The sequence below is a fragment of the Pseudoliparis swirei genome, chromosome 9 (genome assembly GCF_029220125.1).
Source record: "Pseudoliparis swirei isolate HS2019 ecotype Mariana Trench chromosome 9, NWPU_hadal_v1, whole genome shotgun sequence".
NCBI lineage: Eukaryota > Metazoa > Chordata > Actinopteri > Perciformes > Liparidae > Pseudoliparis > Pseudoliparis swirei.
In genome coordinates this window covers 11,012,194-11,031,380 of record NC_079396.1, presented here as the reverse complement: position 1 = coordinate 11,031,380, position 19,187 = coordinate 11,012,194, and the positions used below count along the sequence as shown (strand labels likewise).

At 45.2% G+C, this 19,187-nt stretch overlaps 1 protein-coding gene across 1 annotated transcript in view; it reads right to left on the bottom strand.

Annotated features, from left to right (window-relative positions):
• LOC130199459 (contactin-3-like) overlaps nucleotides 1-15,676 on the bottom strand; it is a 32,617-nt gene extending 16,941 nt beyond the window's left edge. The window contains exons 1-12 of the mRNA XM_056422961.1: nucleotides 15,613-15,676; nucleotides 14,880-15,009; nucleotides 8,283-8,458; nucleotides 6,757-6,852; nucleotides 6,397-6,600; nucleotides 5,458-5,560; nucleotides 4,932-5,116; nucleotides 3,968-4,104; nucleotides 2,757-2,886; nucleotides 2,110-2,260; nucleotides 1,761-1,888; nucleotides 270-439 (exon numbers count right to left, since the gene is read on the bottom strand). Of these exons, the coding sequence (XP_056278936.1) occupies nucleotides 270-439; nucleotides 1,761-1,888; nucleotides 2,110-2,260; nucleotides 2,757-2,886; nucleotides 3,968-4,104; nucleotides 4,932-5,116; nucleotides 5,458-5,560; nucleotides 6,397-6,600; nucleotides 6,757-6,852; nucleotides 8,283-8,458; nucleotides 14,880-15,009; nucleotides 15,613-15,667 (1,665 nt within the window). The 5' untranslated portion in view covers nucleotides 15,668-15,676. The remainder of the gene's footprint in view (nucleotides 1-269; nucleotides 440-1,760; nucleotides 1,889-2,109; nucleotides 2,261-2,756; nucleotides 2,887-3,967; nucleotides 4,105-4,931; nucleotides 5,117-5,457; nucleotides 5,561-6,396; nucleotides 6,601-6,756; nucleotides 6,853-8,282; nucleotides 8,459-14,879; nucleotides 15,010-15,612) is intronic.
• Nucleotides 15,677-19,187: the final 3,511 nt, after the last annotated feature.

Below are 19,187 nucleotides of genomic sequence, written 5' to 3'. Positions count from 1 at the left end.
GTACAATTGGAAGCTGAATGGAGGCTGGATGATCCAATAGTCGAAGGATGTTCATATTCCGACAGCTTGATATGCCTCCATGAACACTTTAGAATTGCCAGAAATGATGGTCTCACACCCATTGCAGGAAAACGACCCCCAGTAAATCTTCATGTCAAACCACAAGCTGCCTCTTTTAACTAATGGCACGGATGAAGTGAAGCAAGACGGGAAGAGGTGCCAACTGCCCATTCACACATTCTGAAGAAGTATGACTGCGGGTCACTCACCCCGCCCACTAGCTCAAAGTGACCGTCTCCCTTGGCGATGAGTTGTCCGTTGAAGGCCCAGGAGAAAGAAACGTCAAGGACGGGGTCACTGGCGACCTGACAGGGTAGCACGATGCTCTCGCCCACAATGATCTCCATGTCCACTGGCCCCTGGGTGATTCTGGTTGGATCTGCCCCCAACAAAATGAAAAAAAAAACATTGTGAGAGGGATTCATTTCTGACTGCCAATCTCACACAGAACATGAGACATTTAATTGCGAAATGAAACGAGATGAACAGCGTATTGTTGACTTTTCCTGAAATAGCAGCTCAACAGTGAGCCAAGATTTAGGAGAACATGCTCTGTAATACACTGAGTCACAGGCAGTATTATCTACATAAAAGAAGGTCTCATGAAAGTCTGAGTAGAATAATGGGATAACACGCAGCCTGCCACTACTAAAACGGCCTAATACTCCAAGCTGACACAGCGAGAATAATCTTCTCAAAGCCTGATAGCAATTACAATACACTGCAGATCAGATACAAAAATCATGTAATGGGCTGCTCTGTGCTTCCACGAGCGAAATGAAGGGCACTGCTTCAAAGCCTACAATAGTAATCATTGGGCTAAATCTGCCGTGCTTCAAAAGTCAAGATTATGAATCTGCTGGAATAAAAAAAACGAAGGTGCAGCACAAAGGAAGAGGGTTTGCACTCGTACATCTTACCTTTTCTAAAATGCCGAGGGATTCAAGAACCACATATATAAAGTGTCCCCTCGGTTCTTCGGCTGGTGATAATCAATGTCTGGGTCATGGCGCTGTATCGCTCTGTGTCATTAAGGCCTTGGAAAATAACCCAGCTATTTACAAAAATAACAGGTCTTGGCAGTTACTGCTGCAGACGCGTTCAGCACATTAATAAAACCAATAAGAGAACACTCAACTATCACTCCACTGGAATCACGCGCGACAATAACAGCATCTGTAACACCTCCTCACTCGTGCTTTCATTGCATCCACTCAGGGCACAACATTTGTTGCAGTAAATGGGTTGTTTCAAATGCTTTGTGGAAAACAATGATAGAGTATTTTCTCAAACACCTTCCAAGTGCATTATAGCAGCCGCAGCATATTGCAGCCGCACAAAACAACTCAAAATCATTTGACTGACAGACAAGAGCAAGTTGCACTTGATTTTGTGTAACCACTACGCCCCCCTTAGATGACTGAATAAAACACAAAAATGACATTTAAAAAAATGTATCTAAAAACATTAAAGGCTGTTGCTTAATTATGTAAAGTCCCTCGTGGACAGAGAATTCCCTCGTTCTGACAAACTCCTCAGAGCAAAACCTGAAATTTGTTTATGTTTCGAGCCACCAGTTATTGACTCAAGTCCTCACGGTACAGTAGCTCTCCCCTGCATTAATCCATACTGAGCGGCAAATTCTGCTTACTAAGTGGGATGCACAAGCATTCATTCTGCTATTTCACAGCCGAGCTTACCGGTAACAAGGAGCCTTCCAGTTGTGCTCGACATGCCAAATCTATTCCTAGCGAGGCACGTATAGCTGCCTGCATCAGACCTGCTCACGTTGGCAAGCCTCAATGTTCCATCTGGGGAAAGTGTGATCCTAAAGGAGGGCGCAAACAGAGACAGCAGTTTGCAATATCTTCCAATATCCCCCCCAAAAATTATATTTGTTATCATGAGATAAACTCAGATTCTTGATTTGTCTACATGTCAATGTACTACGTCGTCATAGACATGGAGCAGTTTGTGTCAGTGCAGTGAATATGAACCAATTAGACTTATCGGTCTCATGGCCTCATAGAAGTGGTGTCAGAGCATCACCTGTCACTGGTGTGGATAGGCAGGTTTCCTTTCTTCCATAAAATGCTGGCGATGGGGTAGGCCTTGGGTTTACACTCTAAAGTCACCGTGGTTCCTCCCTTGGCTTTGAGCAAAGCTCTGAGGACGTTCCCTGTGAAGTCTGGAGGAGACGCTGTGTGGAAATAGCAAACTGTTTTTAGGACCGCAGCAAATCTCACGGGCATTTGAGGCATGCTTCAGTTCGATCTGCAAAAATCATCAAATCGTAAAGTAATGGAGACAGACATTTTAAACATTTGTGATGTGAATTTTTTAAAATATATATATATATATATAAAATCGAATCAATGCTGGAGATTATTATTATAAAATGGATTCATGAGGATCTGTCCAAAACATATTGTATCTTTTGATTGTTTTTTACTGTGTATTATTGTTAAACTAGGAATTCTGTATCATTCACCCCAACCTCACCTTAACATCAAAGTAAATCAGGATATCGTGAAGGGGAAAAGATTTTTTTAATGTGTTTGGCCCCACAAAACCCTTTTTGCTGACCCCATTATCCGTTAATCCAGATAACCTTTAAGAATGACAGTAAAATGACCTTCAAGATTCTTTGACAACAATGATTGGAGGATTTAAAGGAGAGATAAATGCCATCCTACCTAAAACCATTAGCTCAGCAACGAAATATATGACGCCGTGTTTATTCTCCGCCACACACTGGTACATGCCAGCGTCGGCTAGTGTCAGCGCCGCCACCGACAGGACTCCATCCTCCACATGGATTCTGTCCTGTGAAGAAAAGGATGAAAGAAAGCAATGATTGCTTCAGCCTTAAAGGTAGCTCTTCACACAATAAGCATCGGATTGGGTGCAAAGCATTGTCATTTGGCGTAGATCAAAACGGGATTATGTTGCAGTGAATGAAACAACAATTTTGTTTCCCGAACATGTTTGTTCTCTCCGTCTAGCGAAGCAGTCTTTATAGCTTGTAATTATATCGTGTAGTGACAACTGAGCATTTAGACTTGTGTATGGCTAAATGAAGGGTCCTGTTAAAAAAGTAATTTATTTTTCCATGTGCATGCATCATCAGACATTATTGAAAGAACAGATGTTGTTTGAGGTGCTATGTGTAAGGTTTTTGCTCAACGAATCCCAGCTCAATCTTATATGATTTTGGTTTTGTGCGTGAGGTTTTAAGCTCGGTATGCTCATCATGAGCCGTATACTGTGAATATGAAACTGAAATCATGAAAACTAGACAACACTGCTCTTTTAACAGCAAACAAATGCTGATCATATTCTAAATCATGCAACTGTAATTATATTCTTAAAATCAAATTAAGGATAGCATTTTATAAAGTTATCTTAATGAAACAACCTGACTTGCTCTGAGCATTCTGAAACGCTACCAAGATTATTTTTTAGGTCAAGTCAAGTTTAACGTGATGTATTTCCCTGGTGGTCTGCGCGGTTAGGTATACAGTGGTAAACAGAATATTTCACAGTAGATTAAACCCATTGTCCCTAAATCTGGAGGAGCTAAAACATGCACCATGAATAATGAAAAACAACCACCGACTCTCCATTCAGATGAAATGGAGCGATCTCCCAGGGACTACACTGATCCACTCTCTAAAACTGTGTAATCTGCCAAGGTAGAGCGGAATAAGAGACAGTTACATCCATGTCTCATCACTGGCACCCCTCAGATGTTTACCCTCTCCTCTCCTCCCGCTCTGAATTGCACTTTGAAAAACAGCCGCGTGTTTGACGCCGGGCTCTCTCGAATGAAAGGATGAGTTCAAGCTGCGGATTAAGTCATTAAAATGAAACATTGGTAGGTGGCAGAAGACAGGCAGTAGTTTACCTCTGAGAAGAGCTGCTGGCCGTTCTTCAGCCATGTGTAGGAGGGTTTTGGCTTGCCATTGGCTCGGCACTCCCAGTATAGTCTCTCCTCTATAGCCAGGGTCGTGTCCTTCATGGCCTGCATCCACTGAGGCTTGGCTGAGGGAACAGAAATATAATCACCGGGGGGACAGATTTTGAAGGAGCAGTATTATCTCACCACGTATTCCTCATCCGGAATAGTTCAAAGGAAAGCGTGCGGGGATTGACACCTCGAATAAGTGGAAATCATAAAGCTTTTGGAGAACGGGTTTGTCTTTAAAGAGGAGAGAGGACTGAATGCAGGGTATCACTCACTTTCATCACTTAAATGTGTCAGCAGCCTGTGGGAACTCAAGATTAGCATGAAACACTGCGCCACAAATCAGAAAGCTCTCATGGCGGCTGAAGTGCACCCGACGCCTGCGCTCACCCCACCCAACCTGTCACCTTTATTGTGTGTGTAATAAAGATCACCCCGGCCTGTTTCCCATCCAGCACACACAACTCCCGTAGCGTCTTACCACATATTTACAGCTTTTCAGGAATTTTCATGGGTGGAGGGTTGTGCTGATAATAAGCGCAGCTCACTTCGCAGGCACTTTACATAGCGTCGGTTCCAATTTCACAGGTGTCATTTTCCCTCTCTCACAAATTCACAGTGGCTGAAGTGAGCCAGGAACACACAAATGTAACTGCTGTTGTTAAATTAAAAACCAACAACGACGATTATCCGAGCAGAAGGTAATGCCTTTGTCCCCGGCTGTTGAGATTATAACTATTATTATATTTACAACTCGCAAACACTTCAACCACATTAACCACTTCTTGGTGTCACGCGCTAACAGCAACAGGAGGATGATGGAACCAAAAAAAGATCGAACACAACTCCTCATATCAGTAACATGTTTAAATCGTCTTATCCAGCCAAACAAAAAGCTGCGTACCATAGAATGCCAGTCGACCAGTGATGATGTTCTTGCCCATCTTGTTCTCAACCACACACTCGTATCCTCCGGTATCGTCCTGCTGGAAGCTGGGGATCTCCAGCACCGCATTAGAGTACTTCATTTTGACTTTACTGGGGAAGGGAACGCCGTTAGCCCTCTTCCAGGTGATTTCTGGGACTGGGCTGGAAGAGACAGAGGAAGAAAACCTCAGCAGAGATTCTGATTCAAGTATTTTTCAAGATTGTCACTCAGGTTGCAGGTGTAATAATCCGACTGCCATAAAGTATTTGATTGAGCTTAAAAGCCTTTTCACGTTTTTTTTTCTCCACGCTGATGAATGGTTTGGAGTGAACCCGATCTGAACTGAAGAAAAGCTGTCTCACAATGCTTTCAGACCAATCATGTCTTGACGCCACATTGTAAGGAATATAATTGCCACGGTAACTTTAGGATATAGAAATCCAGAGGTCTGGAATGAAAGACAGCAGGAGATTGAAAACATGCTTCAAGGAATTCAGCTTACTTCCCGAGGGCGAAACACTCCAGCGTAACTGTTGATCCTTTAGCGGCGGGAACATTGTCTGGGAAATTAACTTCTATTTTGGGCTCGTATTCGCCCATCACTCCTGTGAAGAGCAAGCACAAGAATTTCTCAGTCTCCCATTATTCATGACTTACAGGCAATATGGCTTACATTACGGACCAAACAACAGCACTGTTCAACTAACAGAGGAGAAATAAAAGACACATGAGCAAACATTCTCTCATGGGTAACCTCAAAGTAGTACATCACTTAAATGTGCAGTCGCAAGAGTGCAGTGAAATACCAGCAAGGAATAATTTGAATATCTTCCTGGTGGAATAGACAGAGTGGAATTTGAAATCTTGTTTTTATTTCTCAGCTAGTCTGGCTGTTATTTCAAAGCTTGAGTGGGCAACTGCTAGTGTTTTATTGTTTGCATCAGTGTTTAAGACCAGGATAAGCAATTGATGCGATGAGATTTAAATCTATTCAGCTGCATGTACAGTACACTGAGTGGCAACTAACTGGTTGAGCCACCAAAACACTCAATGTAATGGTCCAGTGACGTATGGCTCATGTTTAATTCATTCCAAGGCAATCTTTATTCACTCTTTCTATGAAGGCGTAACAGAGAATAGAACAACAGAGCAAAGAGAACCGGCTTGAGAATGCAAGTCAAAGCACAGGGAAAGCTTTTAAAGGGACTGCGAATTATAAGACAGCCAAGTCAGCAAAGAAGAGATTTGGGTGCTTTGTTTGCTGGCCTACATTTGAGGAGCAACTATTTACTTACACGCATTAGCGCTTGGTGCCTCAACCACAAAGAGGCACGACAGGACAAAGAGCACTCAGGCAAGTACCATGATTAAAGCCATCTTGAAAGGACAGGTCTTCAATGCATGGCCGAGAGGCGCATCACGGCCGTGGGCTGTGTCTTACCGTCTGTCCTGAGGATCAGAGACGTCGGTGAGCTCTGAACTTTGCCCTTTGTGATGCTGTTCATCACGACGCAGGTGTAGTTCCCCACATCAGAGGGCTCCACCTTGGCAATGTAAAGGTTTCCCGTCTGCTGGGAGACGAAACGCCGGTTGTCTTGTTGAACAAAGTACGGGTACTCATTGAAGACCCACACATACGTAAGGTCTGGAAGACAAACAGGGACACGAATGAAACCACCGTGGTTAGAATACGACGTGATATCAGATGAGATTATAAAAAGGTGGACACGATGGCACTCTAATCGAGACGACGCCAGACTTTTTGAGAAGTGCACGGACAGCGATTAAGACGAGCGTTTACCTCCTGAGGAAGTGGGCGTTCCGCAAAGAAGCACCACTCCTTGTCCCTCGCGGACTGACACCGCGCTTCTGGTGTGGACTTTGAAATGATCCAAGTCTGAGGGGGAAAAGAAGAAAGATCACCGCAGGATCTCACATATCTGGCTGGAAACAGAGCTGAGCAAAAGCTTTCATCAAGACTCTGGCACAGGCCCGTAAGGAATTGCATTTCGGCGAATGCCTGAGAGAGGGAGAGACACCGAGAGACAGAAAAGTGCTTCTTCACATGAGGGGTTTTGTAAAGCACACATTTTTAGCTCAGGACCTGGATGCGATATTAGAACTAGAATAGTGAAAATGTGTTATAACTCCAGTTGTGTACAAGTCTCAGAAAGCTTAGCATGTCGGCATCGGCTGCAAATCCTAGACCATGAAGAGAACGTTGAAAAAGTGAGGAATGCTTCAAGACCAAGGTGGCTAAAGCGATGGTATAATGTATTGTATAGCTGTAATTTATTAGTATCATTCTATACGGTCACATAAAAAGCACATAATAGATTATCTAATATGTTTTTCAGTAGAGGCTTATGAAAGGATGAGGATCACAATTGGCGCACACACCTTGTCCTAGCTACGCCCGGTGGTATTTAGCCACGCAGGTATTTAGCCATGCAGGTATAACTTCTGGTCACTCGGTACAATCCACAGACTTTGCTTCAATCATTTTTAAAGTTTTCAGTTGGACTTTATTCATTTGAAGGTGAAAATAGGTAAAACTTTTATCAGAGAGGCGTGTAGATAATACATTGTAAGACCATTTATTTTGCAAGCCCTCATTATGGTTGATTTTTTTTAAAGTCATTATATCTCCGCAGTGCATTTCTTAAAAGCTTGTCAAATACCAGCAGAAATATCTGCATTCCAGATCCCACCAAGAGAAGTTGTGGAATTGTATTTAGTTGAGATGTGCATGAATAGAAGGGCGCCAATGGATGAAACATAAATAGTAGGTATTTCTTTTTTAATTCATTTGAGATTTTTGCTGGTTTCACCACCAATTAAATGTGACGTGAGAGAAATCACAGTTTGTATATACAGTCTTATCTTTTTGGAAATGCAGTTGTTTTAAAAAGCAATGATTGCAGTTTATTTTAATCATTTGCATTACTCTTCGTTCTTATGTTGGGAGAAAGAGGCATATTAAAACGTTGTCAGTGTAAACTATGCTTTCAGCTCTTATTGAGCTATTCTTCATGCACTACATTTAGGAATTAGGTCGACTACTTTACCCCAGAGTGCATCCAATAAAACACCACACAGCTAAGCAAGGGAAAGTGAAGTAGTCATTCTTAGTTTGGATGTACGATCAGGAGTAAAGAACATCACATTCAAACTGGCCCCGTGTTACTTTAGCATCTAGTGGCAGCACTCATAAATATTGCAAATATCAACCACCTAGTTCGGCATGTGTCGGCATTATTTGCTAAGTGCAGTTACACTTCCATACAATTTCTTCATAAAAAGTGACAAACGCTGACTTCAACTTACAGGCAAACTGCAGACTTGCTCTCCTGCTGAGGATGGCTCCTACAGTGTTGAACGCCATACACTGGTACATTCCTACATCCTGGTAGCGGTCCAGACTGCTTATAATGAGGTTGCCCCCAGACAGACGCCGCCGGCGATCCAGGCCCAGATTTATGAGAGTCCCATTCAATGACCATCTGCGGGGGCAAAGACACCATCAGTCCCTGGAAAAACACGCTGTCCCCTTCTTTCTCCCGAACCGAGGTGGTCTGACAGAAGGTGAGGGGAGAACACAACTCACAGAAGTAACTCGCTTGAAGCAAGAATAATACGCTGTACATTTGTGCCGGTGTCGAAGAATTTTCAGGCTCGCAGGTTGAAGTGAGAACAGCACGAACTTTACGGTTGTAATTTTTTCATTTTGTTCTTTTCCTGCACCGCTTCAACTTTCCAAACAAAGTTTCAAACAAAAGTATTTTCTCGAGTATTTTCCATCGTCATAAAGAGTAAGTTGGAAATGGCAGTTCAGAAATAAATGTGTGTAGATCTGTGAAAAGTAAATACAAAGATAAGCATGTTAATGGTCTCTGTTGTCTTTTTGTTTCAGTCCTATGGATGTACTGTGAAGTACTGTGAAGCGCTGTGCCAACGGCTGCTTGTTTCAGTAGTGGCGTTTTGCTTTTATTTTATTGTCTTTTTTGCACTTTTCCTCTCTTTTTCTTTTTCTTTTCTTTCACGTTTGTCTTAGTTACGGTCGGACACTGGACCATAACTACTTTTTTCGATACTTCTACTGTGGCTTTTGTTCACTTTGTCGTGAGTATCGGTGAGCCACAGCTAAACAATGACGGGGACCGTCGTCTACTCGCGTGCTCAGCTGATCGCGCTGTGCAGGCCGAAGCTTCTGCCTGGAGACAGACCTGTGATCCCGCTGGAGCTACGGAGGAGGGCTCGCGGTTGCAGATCGGGTGTCAAGCGGAGGGCTAAAACGAGGAGATACAAACCCTCGGTACCGTCGATCATAACGGGGAACGTGAGGTCTTTGGCGAATAAGACGGATGAGCTCGGCGCGCTGGTAATGACCGAGAGGATCTTCCGTGAGAGCAGTCTCTTGTGCTTCACTGAGACGTGGCTACACGCGGACTATCCGGATCACAGCGCGTCTTTGCCCGGCTTCAGGACTGTTCGGGCTGACAGAGACGCTACACAGAGCGGTAAGAAGAGGGGGGGCGGGATCGCTGTTTATGTGAATGAACGGTGGTGCCATCCGGACCATGTGTGCGTGAAGGAGCGCTTCTGTAGCCGAACATTGAACTGTTGGCCGTGGGGATGCGCCCGTACTATTTGCCGAGAGAGTTCACGTCCGCCATTGTGGTTGTCGTGTACGTGCCGCCATCAGCTGACGCTGAGGAAGCTGTGGACACCATCCACTCCACTGTGTCTGCTCTGCTGAATCATCAGCCTGGAGCATTCATGGCTATCACTGGTGACTTTAACCACACCACATTGGAAAAAGCTCTGCCAACCTTCCATCAATACATAGACTGCCCAACAAGGAACAATAAAACTCTGGACTTGCTGTATGCTAATACTAAGGACGCATACAGCGCCACTGCCCTTCCCCTCGGCAGGTCTGATCATGACCTGGTCCGGCTGACACCCAGGTATGTTCCTCTGGTGAAGAGGCTGCGGTGACCACCAGGACTGTGAGGAGGTGGTCTCTGGAGGCTAACGACGCTCTACAGGACTGCTTGAGTCAACGGACTGGGATGTGCTGTGTGGACCGCACGGGAGGACATCAACAGTATGACCGACTGCATCACGGAATACATCAAGTTCTGTGAACACACCACCATCCCATCACGGACTGTGCGCTGCTTCCCCAACAACAAGCCCTGGATCACCAGGGACCTGAAGCGCTTCTTAACATGAAGAAAGCTGCTTTCAGGTCTGGAGACAGGGATGAGCTGAGAAAGCCCAGCGCAACCTGAAGGTGAAGCTCAGGGAGGCAAGGACTCCTACAGGAGGAAGCTGGAGGCCAAACTCCAGCTGAACAACACAAGGAGGTGTGGTCTGGCATGAAGCAGATAACTGGCTTCAAGGTGGGAGGAGACAGCCAGGGGCTCCTGGAGAGGGCCAACGAGCTGAACTGTTTTTCAATAGGTTCAGTTCACAGCCCTCCCCGTCTCCTCCACACATCACACCTCCCAAACACCTCCGTCCCCTCTGTCCCCCTGCTGAGCTGCACATCCACCGAGCCCTCAATAACAATGGGCTCCTCCACCCTCCCCTCTCTCTGTGACGACTGACCAGGTGAGAAGACAGCTGGAGAAACTACACCAGCGCAGAGCTGAAGGTCCTGATGGCATCAGCCCCAGGGTCCTAAAGACCTGCGCCACCCAGCTGTCTGGTGTCCTGCAGCGCCTCTTCAACCTCAGCCTGAGGCTGGGGAAGTCCCGTGCTGTGGAAGACGTCGTGCCTGGTCCCTGTCCCAAAGAAGTCAGCACCATCTGGCCTCAACGACTACCGACCGGTCGCCTCACCTCCCATGTGATGAAGGTGCTGGAGAGGCTGGTCTTGGCCCACCTCCGGCCGCAGGTGAAATCATCGTTGGACCCTCTGCAATTTGCTTACCAGCCTCATGTGGGAGTGGACGACGCCATCATCTACCTGCTGCAACGAGCTCAGTCGCACCTGGATGGAACCGGTGTCTCTGTGAGAGTCACTTTCTTTGACTTCTCCAGTGCATTTAACACCATCCAGCCACTGCTGCTGAGTGAGAAGCTGCGGTGGCCGGTGTGGACGCGTCCACCATCTCCTGGATCACTGACTACCTCACAGGCAGACCACAGTTTGTCAGAATGGGCCGTGTGCTGTCTGGAACGGTGGTCAGTGATGTTGAGCCCCACAGGAACTGTTCTGTCTCCTTCCTCTTCACCCTGTACACCAGTGACTTCCAGTACAACACGGAGTCATGCCATCTGCAGAAGTACTCTGATGATTCTGCAGTGGTCGGGTGTATTAGGGATGGACGGGAGGAGGAGTACAGGGCAGTGGTGAGTGACTTTGTAAAGTGGGCGATGAGAACCACCTGCGGCTGAATGTGGCCAAGACCAGAGAGATGGTGGTGGACTTCAGGAGGAAGGCGACAGCTCCTACACCTCTGAGTGTCCTGGGAGTGGACGTGGACATGGTGGAGGAGTACAAGTACCTGGGCGTCTCCATCGACAGCCGACTGAACTGGAAGGCCAACATCAACGCTGTGTACAAGAAGGGGATGAGTCGACTCTTTTCCTGAGAAAGCTTCGATCCTTCAACGTGTGCAGCAAGATGCTGGAGTTATTCTACCAGTCGGTTGTCGCCAGTGTGCTGCACTTTGCCATTGTCTGCTGGGGGAGCAGCATCGGAGCCGGTGACACCAGCCGTCTTAACAAACTGGTTAGGAAGGCTGGCTCCATCATCGGCTGCCAGCTGGAGCACCTGGAACAGGTGGTGGAGAGGAGGTCGTTGAAGAAACTGGTGTCCATATTGGACAACCCGGACCACCCTCTCCACCACCTCCTACAGGGACAGAGGAGTACTTTCTCCAGACGTCTCCTCACGCTCCGCTGCCACAAGGAGAGATACAGGAGATCATTCCTGCCGTCGGCTATGAGGCTCTACAACAGTTCACCTCTTGCCAGATCACCCTAACCCTTCTTATATTTTGTGTTTTGTTTTTTTATTCTTGTGTGTTGCTGCTACTGACTCGACAAATTTCCCCTTGGGGATTAATAAAGTATATATCTATCTATCTATCTATCTAAATTGTTGTCGACTCACGTTTTTACAAACTGTTCCTAGTTCTTGATGATTTCAAGCTTTGCCTATAATATTCTGCACATGTTCCACGATTGTTGCGTATTATTTTGTCCCTGTGATCTAATTGTTCTGTAGTCCAGAATGCTATAACGTACTCTGGTGCTATTGGTTTTATAACTGTTTATATAACTCTTACAACGCACATTTCTTATTTATATTGTATATTTCTGTTTCTCTTCTATCTTTCTTTATTTTTCTCTACCACTATTTGCTGCTGCAGCTATCCCATCTCCCCCACAGGGATCATTAAAATGTAATCTTAGAGTATCACACACAAAGCTGTCTTTGGCTATTTAGGGGAAGTAGGAGATAAAGGTTTTAGAAGCCATCCTAGATATTATCATCAGTCTTAACCATAATCACCTCTTCCCTGTCACATTATATTTACATAATGTGACATTATTCCACCTTTGACTTCTCATTAAGACAAAACATTAGCACTTGGCGAGAGGTAATACTGGGCTTGTGTGACAAAGGATACCTTTTATGCTTCCTTTCACCTGCCATCACATCCATCCTTATACAAAAATACTTTGCACAGCAGGTTAAGATTGTGTTATCAAATAAACGAAGATAAACGAAGCCCCTAAAAGAACTCTTAAAAACATTAGATTAATTAATTGATTGAAACAAGACACATTATTCAGCAAGAAAACACTTTCTTCCACAACAATCATCTCTTTGTAATTGCTCTTCAGAAATGGAGCATGGTGCAGTGGTGGGTTCAAGGGCACAGCACCTTTCAAAAATGTTCCATCGCTGCTCTCAAAGCATACAAATTATCAATTTATTTCCTTCAGTCACCTTCTGCTATTCTACTTCACTTAAGTGGAAATGAAAAACATGGAGGCCATAGTGGCCAACGTTCCAGAAGCTTTCAAATCTAACCTCCAACAGAATGTTCTGAAAGAATATCCAAACCATTGAATGTTGATGAGTGCTCGCTGCCATATTCCAGACATCAACACTTGATATTATTTTGTTTCTGTATGTATTGGCGTTAACCCTATTTGTTGAAACCATACAGTTTGAGAGACCTGTCTGTTCCATGAATACTAGATTTGGTTCGACTAGTATTCCATTAATATGTGTGTTTAGATGTCTGTGTCCACTCGAGTGCATTCAGCTCTTTACCAAAGACTCACCTGCACTGGGCAGGTGATCGAATAGCAACTCCAAAACCAAATGACCCTGCCTGAGACTCGTTTGTGAACACATGTCGGACCATCTGACCGCATTGAGACTCAGGTATTCTGTATCATCCTGCTGCCTCAGGCTTCAAACCGCAGGTCAAGTAAAGGTAAGGCATGTCACCCCAAATAAATAAAAAGCATCTTTTTTTTTACGACCCGCTGAGGAGAAGATGCTTTTCAATAAGATGTGGTTTTCTCCCATGAGTTATAATGCCACTGCGGTGTGCCAACTATGACAGCCTCATCGCTTTGTGAGTGGCAGGATTGGCAGAGGAAAGAAGAAGGGAGAAAAGAGAGGAGGGGAGAGGGAGCCGTGTGAGCCTATTTACACTTCAAGAGAGGAGCCAGAGAGGTGTCGAGGACTTGCGGAGCCCGGCACAGCCAGTTTGACAAGACACCACGTTAAACATGCTCATCTCACCTTTAATCAGTACATGGAAATATCTGGTCTGAGGCGGGGGATTATGAAAAGACTGAAATAATGAGTGTACATACTCCACACCGCTATCATTCAGCTCGTCTGTCGTGTAGCTATGCCGCAGTAACTCCGCTGCAGACCGCCAAAGACACTTGTAATCAATGTCTGCTCGGGCCAACTGGTGTCTAGCAACCGGCATTGGTCTCACAGTGTTGTATGACAGGAAATTTAAAGATGCATTACGATGCTGCACGTGTGTCGCTAAAGATAATATCTGGCGAGACGAGAGGCAGATTGGCAGAGCGTTAGTCAATATGAGTTAGCAAAGCCATAATGAGTGTCTGTGTGCATCTGCGTCTCATTTAGAGAAAAAGCAAAGGAGCGCAAACACCTGCCTATTCCATGTGAAACATCTTTATACTCTCTCATTCACAGCATCTTGAAAGAATGTTTCATCATTCCACTCAAAGCATAACAAATTAACTATGCCTGTTCTTCACATATCTTAGGGATGGGGGGCGTTATGGATCAAATTTAAATATCACAATGCTTTTGACCAACATTAATACCTATATTGCAACGCTATTGTAAAGTGGACACGATGAGGGTTTTTTCATCAATAGTCATCAGTAATGACGATGTGAATAAAGGCAAATAATAGAAGAGTAAGATCAGTCTGGTAAAATGACATCTCTTTGCTGTAATGCAGCCTTTAAAACCAGGAAAAGACAACCCGCACGCCGTGTTACTGAATACAACATCTAACACGATAACTAGTCATCGGTGATGTGAGTGGGGTTTTATGTCCCCATGCACCAAGAGGTTACTGATCACAGTACTTTACATTAAACACATTCTCTCAAGACACTGAGTGTGACGAGAGGGAAGAATAGAGAGAAGGAGAAGAAAGTGCTGCTGATTCTGTGCTGGAGTCCCTCTGAGTTTGAACAAAGAAAAGCAATAGATGGGGATGGTTACGACCGACTCAATAAAATGCAGCATTTTTGTGGTGCAAATTGTGTTTTTGTAAATCAGTTGTCAGACAGATATAAAGGACTATTGACTTTCACTTGGTTCAATAGTTAAAGTAAACACAAATTGGAACTCTTACTGCTTCTACACACTTTAACTTGAATGTGGTCTCACCTGTACTGAGGAGGCGACGTTCCCTTTGCGTCACAGGTCAGAGTAGCGTCTTCTTCGATGGAGTCGATGGGAATGAACAAGTCACCTGGCTCCATCCTCCATCTTGGACCATGTCCACTGTCCAGACAATCTGTCGGAGAAACAGTAACAGCCTGAGTGGAACAATACAACACCATAATTCTCTGTTGTTCTGGGGGAAATAGGATGTGCAGGTCTAATAGAGAGGCTCTCTCACAACGGAAGATTTGGCATTACTGAAAATGGGAAGTGAGGAAATACTGTAAGTTTCATAATATCTCGAGTTGTCTCCTCATGCAGATTCTTCAGAGAAAACCAGATGCAAAATATTGATAAGACCATTCCTATGCATTTAAAACAATTGCATTTCCATATGATGAAAGATCTGTCGTCCATTGGTGAATTCCTACACATTACAATGAGTTGTAATACTTTTCTTTGCTGTGTGGTCTGTGTTGATTAAATCAAGGAAAACATCAAAAACAAAGGAAGAAAACTCTCGGGTTACAATCACAGCGTAGAGTGAAGAAGAAGAAGATTGAGAGTATTGTTTCTGTGTTATAAATGGAAGTCAATACTGAGGAGTGTCCCTTTAAACCTGAGCCATCCTATCATCTCTGACACTGACATGATTTTCGCCTCTTCAGCTATCATTCCGTAACTGTAAATGTCCAAAAGGGAAGGAATCATTACTCATATAAAAAAGGTGGTTTACCTGCCAGACAGTCGATGATTGATAACAGTAGAAGCTGTTTCCATGGCAACATCATCTTTGGCAGCCAGGGGCAAATGGGACTTTCATCCAATAAGCTTTGAAATGGCACTCGTGTTCTCCGAGAGAGGGACGCTTGACCTGTCGGAACAAGGACTTTGTTGTAAAACACTAAACTCGCCGAACCCCCAATATTGTTGTCCCACTTTCAACATGATGTCTTGTAATCATCCATCAGTAGAAGACAGGGGAAGTGTACATTTTAGTAGTGGAAATACAGCTGTGATGAAAATGGTATTTCGGGTTTTGCTGCAAGTCTCATGACTTCTGTCCATTCTCACATTTCTGACCAGGTAGTGTCACGTTGTGCCGGGCTTTGGCCAACTTGCTGTCAGAGATGCCTGAGGGGGGATACCAGAGGCATATGGGAAGAAGCCCATGCCAATCTATTAAGGAAGCGAACAACGCCTTAGCTCATCCTTCACTTGGAACCTCTCTGGCTGCCTGAGGAGACTTGGACCTGGGAATTGGGTGCCATCCAATCAATTAGATTCACCCACCGCAGCATGTGTCTCCCCACATGCTGCGGTGAATCAAGACAGTCTGATGAGGAAGCCTTTCCATCCAGGTCCATAATCAAGGGCAAGTGTCTGTCTGCTTGTAACATGTGCTGCAAATTGCGATGCACCAACTTCTTGCAGGAGACTGAGCGAGTAACGATGCAATGATGGAATGTCAAACATATAGACAACACAGCAGCTGAGTGAGCACATACACACACGTTCACGTGTGCAGCGTACATGCAGATTGATGTACAACAATGTGCGCCTGTATGAAAGCATGTGAATGAGCCGGTCTGCAAACCCCCCCCCCCCCCCCCACACACTTCTCCAAGAGGTGTTCAAGATATATTAAGGGCAAAGACAGATAATAACACCAATCTGCTAAATGTCACACAGTCGACATACACCTACACACCAAACACACTTTCTCACCGCGTGAACAACGCGTATAACACCCTGGCTCCACACACACACACACACACACACACACACACACACACACACACACACACACACACACACACACACACACACACACACACACACACACACACACACACACACACACACACACACACACACACACACACACACACACACACACACACACACACACACACACACGCTTCCCATTTAGAAGACATAAGCCGTGATGTGCGGCTCATTTGGGGCCTAATCCTGGGGCGAGCCCGGTTCAGAGCGCTACTTATTGAGGGCCTAATTGTTTGTCAGCTGACTGGATGTCAAATCAGACACATGGGGTCTCAACTAGAATGTTCCTCCCTACCTCTCATGTGTGCTCGGGCCTTTCTTCTTCCACCCAAAGTCTGCTAAATTGGATTGGCACGCTTCCTCTCAAGACGAGTCCTGCATGCCAAACCACAGTGATAGGTCCACAGTGTGCAAACTGCTGGCACCTCAGGGCTGAGGATTGGTGTGTGGAAGAAGGTACAGTGGGTATTACACTGTACTGTTGACTATGCATGTTATGGTTTGCCTCAGTAATGGGGTTATGTCAGGGATGCTACCGCTTAACAGCTGATGCAATAAGTTCCTTTGTTTCATTCAGATCTAATAAATCATTTACAAACGCAAAATAATATCTGTCAGTGATATGACAAAGAGGAGGTCACTCTGTGATTTGCATGTACATACTTTATGAGATTGTTTACACACACCCCCACTCGCAGCTTGCACTCGTGAATAATGGTGCCAACGATGACATGTTAGGAGGAGGTGAGAAAGCTTTACAGGGTGAATCACTATCAATTACAGAGGGATCCTTCCCGTACCAAGACACCACTGGGTTAAATCATGTATAATCACGATATCTACCACCTCCATCTCACTCCGCCTGCATCCAAGTAACACGCTGCTTGAACAAATAGCCCAGCTGGCAGAGCGGGAGTGTACTTACGTTGAAGGCCTTAGCTACATTCATCACAGATATTCCAGCTGACATTGTGGCATGCCAGTATGCAATTACCTGGTGAATTTTGCAGCAGACATGGTGTGTGTGTGTGTGTGTGTGTGTGCACCTTTTACACTTACAGTATCCCAGTAGGCACACAGACAATCAGTGCTGTCCCACTTCTCAAGGCTTGCTGCATGTATTGCTTCCCTCTGATACATGTGGAAGCAGGTCCTCTGGCAACACTTGAACATGCATGGTGTCTTTTTGTGCACACTAGCACCATATGTGTGTGTGTGTGTGTGTGTGTGTGCACAAAACGTGTTTGTGTTGGCCTGCAGCAGCACATTTGAGAGGGCGAGTCAAAGTGGCTGCACCACACCAGGTGGGAACCTCAGGAGCAGTGAGAGGCGAGACAACGTGAGTAATGGAGCAGCGTCTACACACCAGTTTGACAAAGAAAGGCACGGCCGAGCTCTTTATTTTTTGTAAACAACACACCAACGTGTCTGTCTGAATGCATGCCCCTCCAAAAGCAGACTGCCCTAGTGTGGAGGAATTGGCTGCAGTTGGGAGGGCACGTCACGTTACTCCGTCCTAAATCATTATTATCAAAGGAATTGATGGGCCAATTCGGGACAGTGGGCAAGACAGATCGACATGTGAGCCGGTTACAGTCAATACATATTCTAGCAGATAAATATCACTCTGTAAATAATTTAGCTTTCTGTATTTGGGCACGTTCACAATTTCCAAGCTCAGGGGATAATATAAATATATTTATTTATATTGATTGTCTTACCTCTTATCTTGAAATATCTTGAGACCAGCAGGAACCAAATGCAGCCCTCGCGGAAAAAGCGACAGATTGATCCTCCATGGAAACCTTTTTAGGAAAAAATTCGGTCACAAACGCAAGGTCGTTCATACAGGTGAAGAATTGAGCCGGTGGTCAGTCAGAGATAACGCGTAACGCAGGAGGCACACACACACGCGCTCCCACTTCTCCTCCACTCCCCACCCCAAAAAAAGAAGCAAAACATATACACACACACACGCGCGCGCACACACAACACCCACGTTGTTTGCGGTGTTGAATCACATTAGAAACATCCCCAGTTCAGAGGCTCGACTCTCGCCTGTGTTTACGCTCTCAAATCCAATGCGCGCAGCTCTGAAATTGGGCTTGAGAGGGAATCTCGCAGAGATGATTTATTATGCACATCAAGTCAGATCCCCTGCGAACAAGAAGTGGGCTGCACGGTGGCGAGGAGGCGACGGAGCAGCCACAGCCAGCAGCGACGGGATGGGAAGGTGCGGGAGCGAGGAAGACGCACCTGGCGGGGAGGTGCGCCCCCCTGCGGCAGACCACGGCGTTGCAACGACACTGCGAGCCTCCGTGGTTTGTGTTGGAAAGACAACACAAGTATGAAAAAAAGCTCATTTCTAAAGAATATATTTGGTAATATGAAAAATATAATTAGTCTACAAAGGGAAGGTGCAAAAAGACGATAGAGTCCAAATCATGCAGCGCAACTTATACTTAATGATGCAGAACATTCCCTAAAAATAAAACTGAATCGCAGTGATATGGTGTGGAAGTG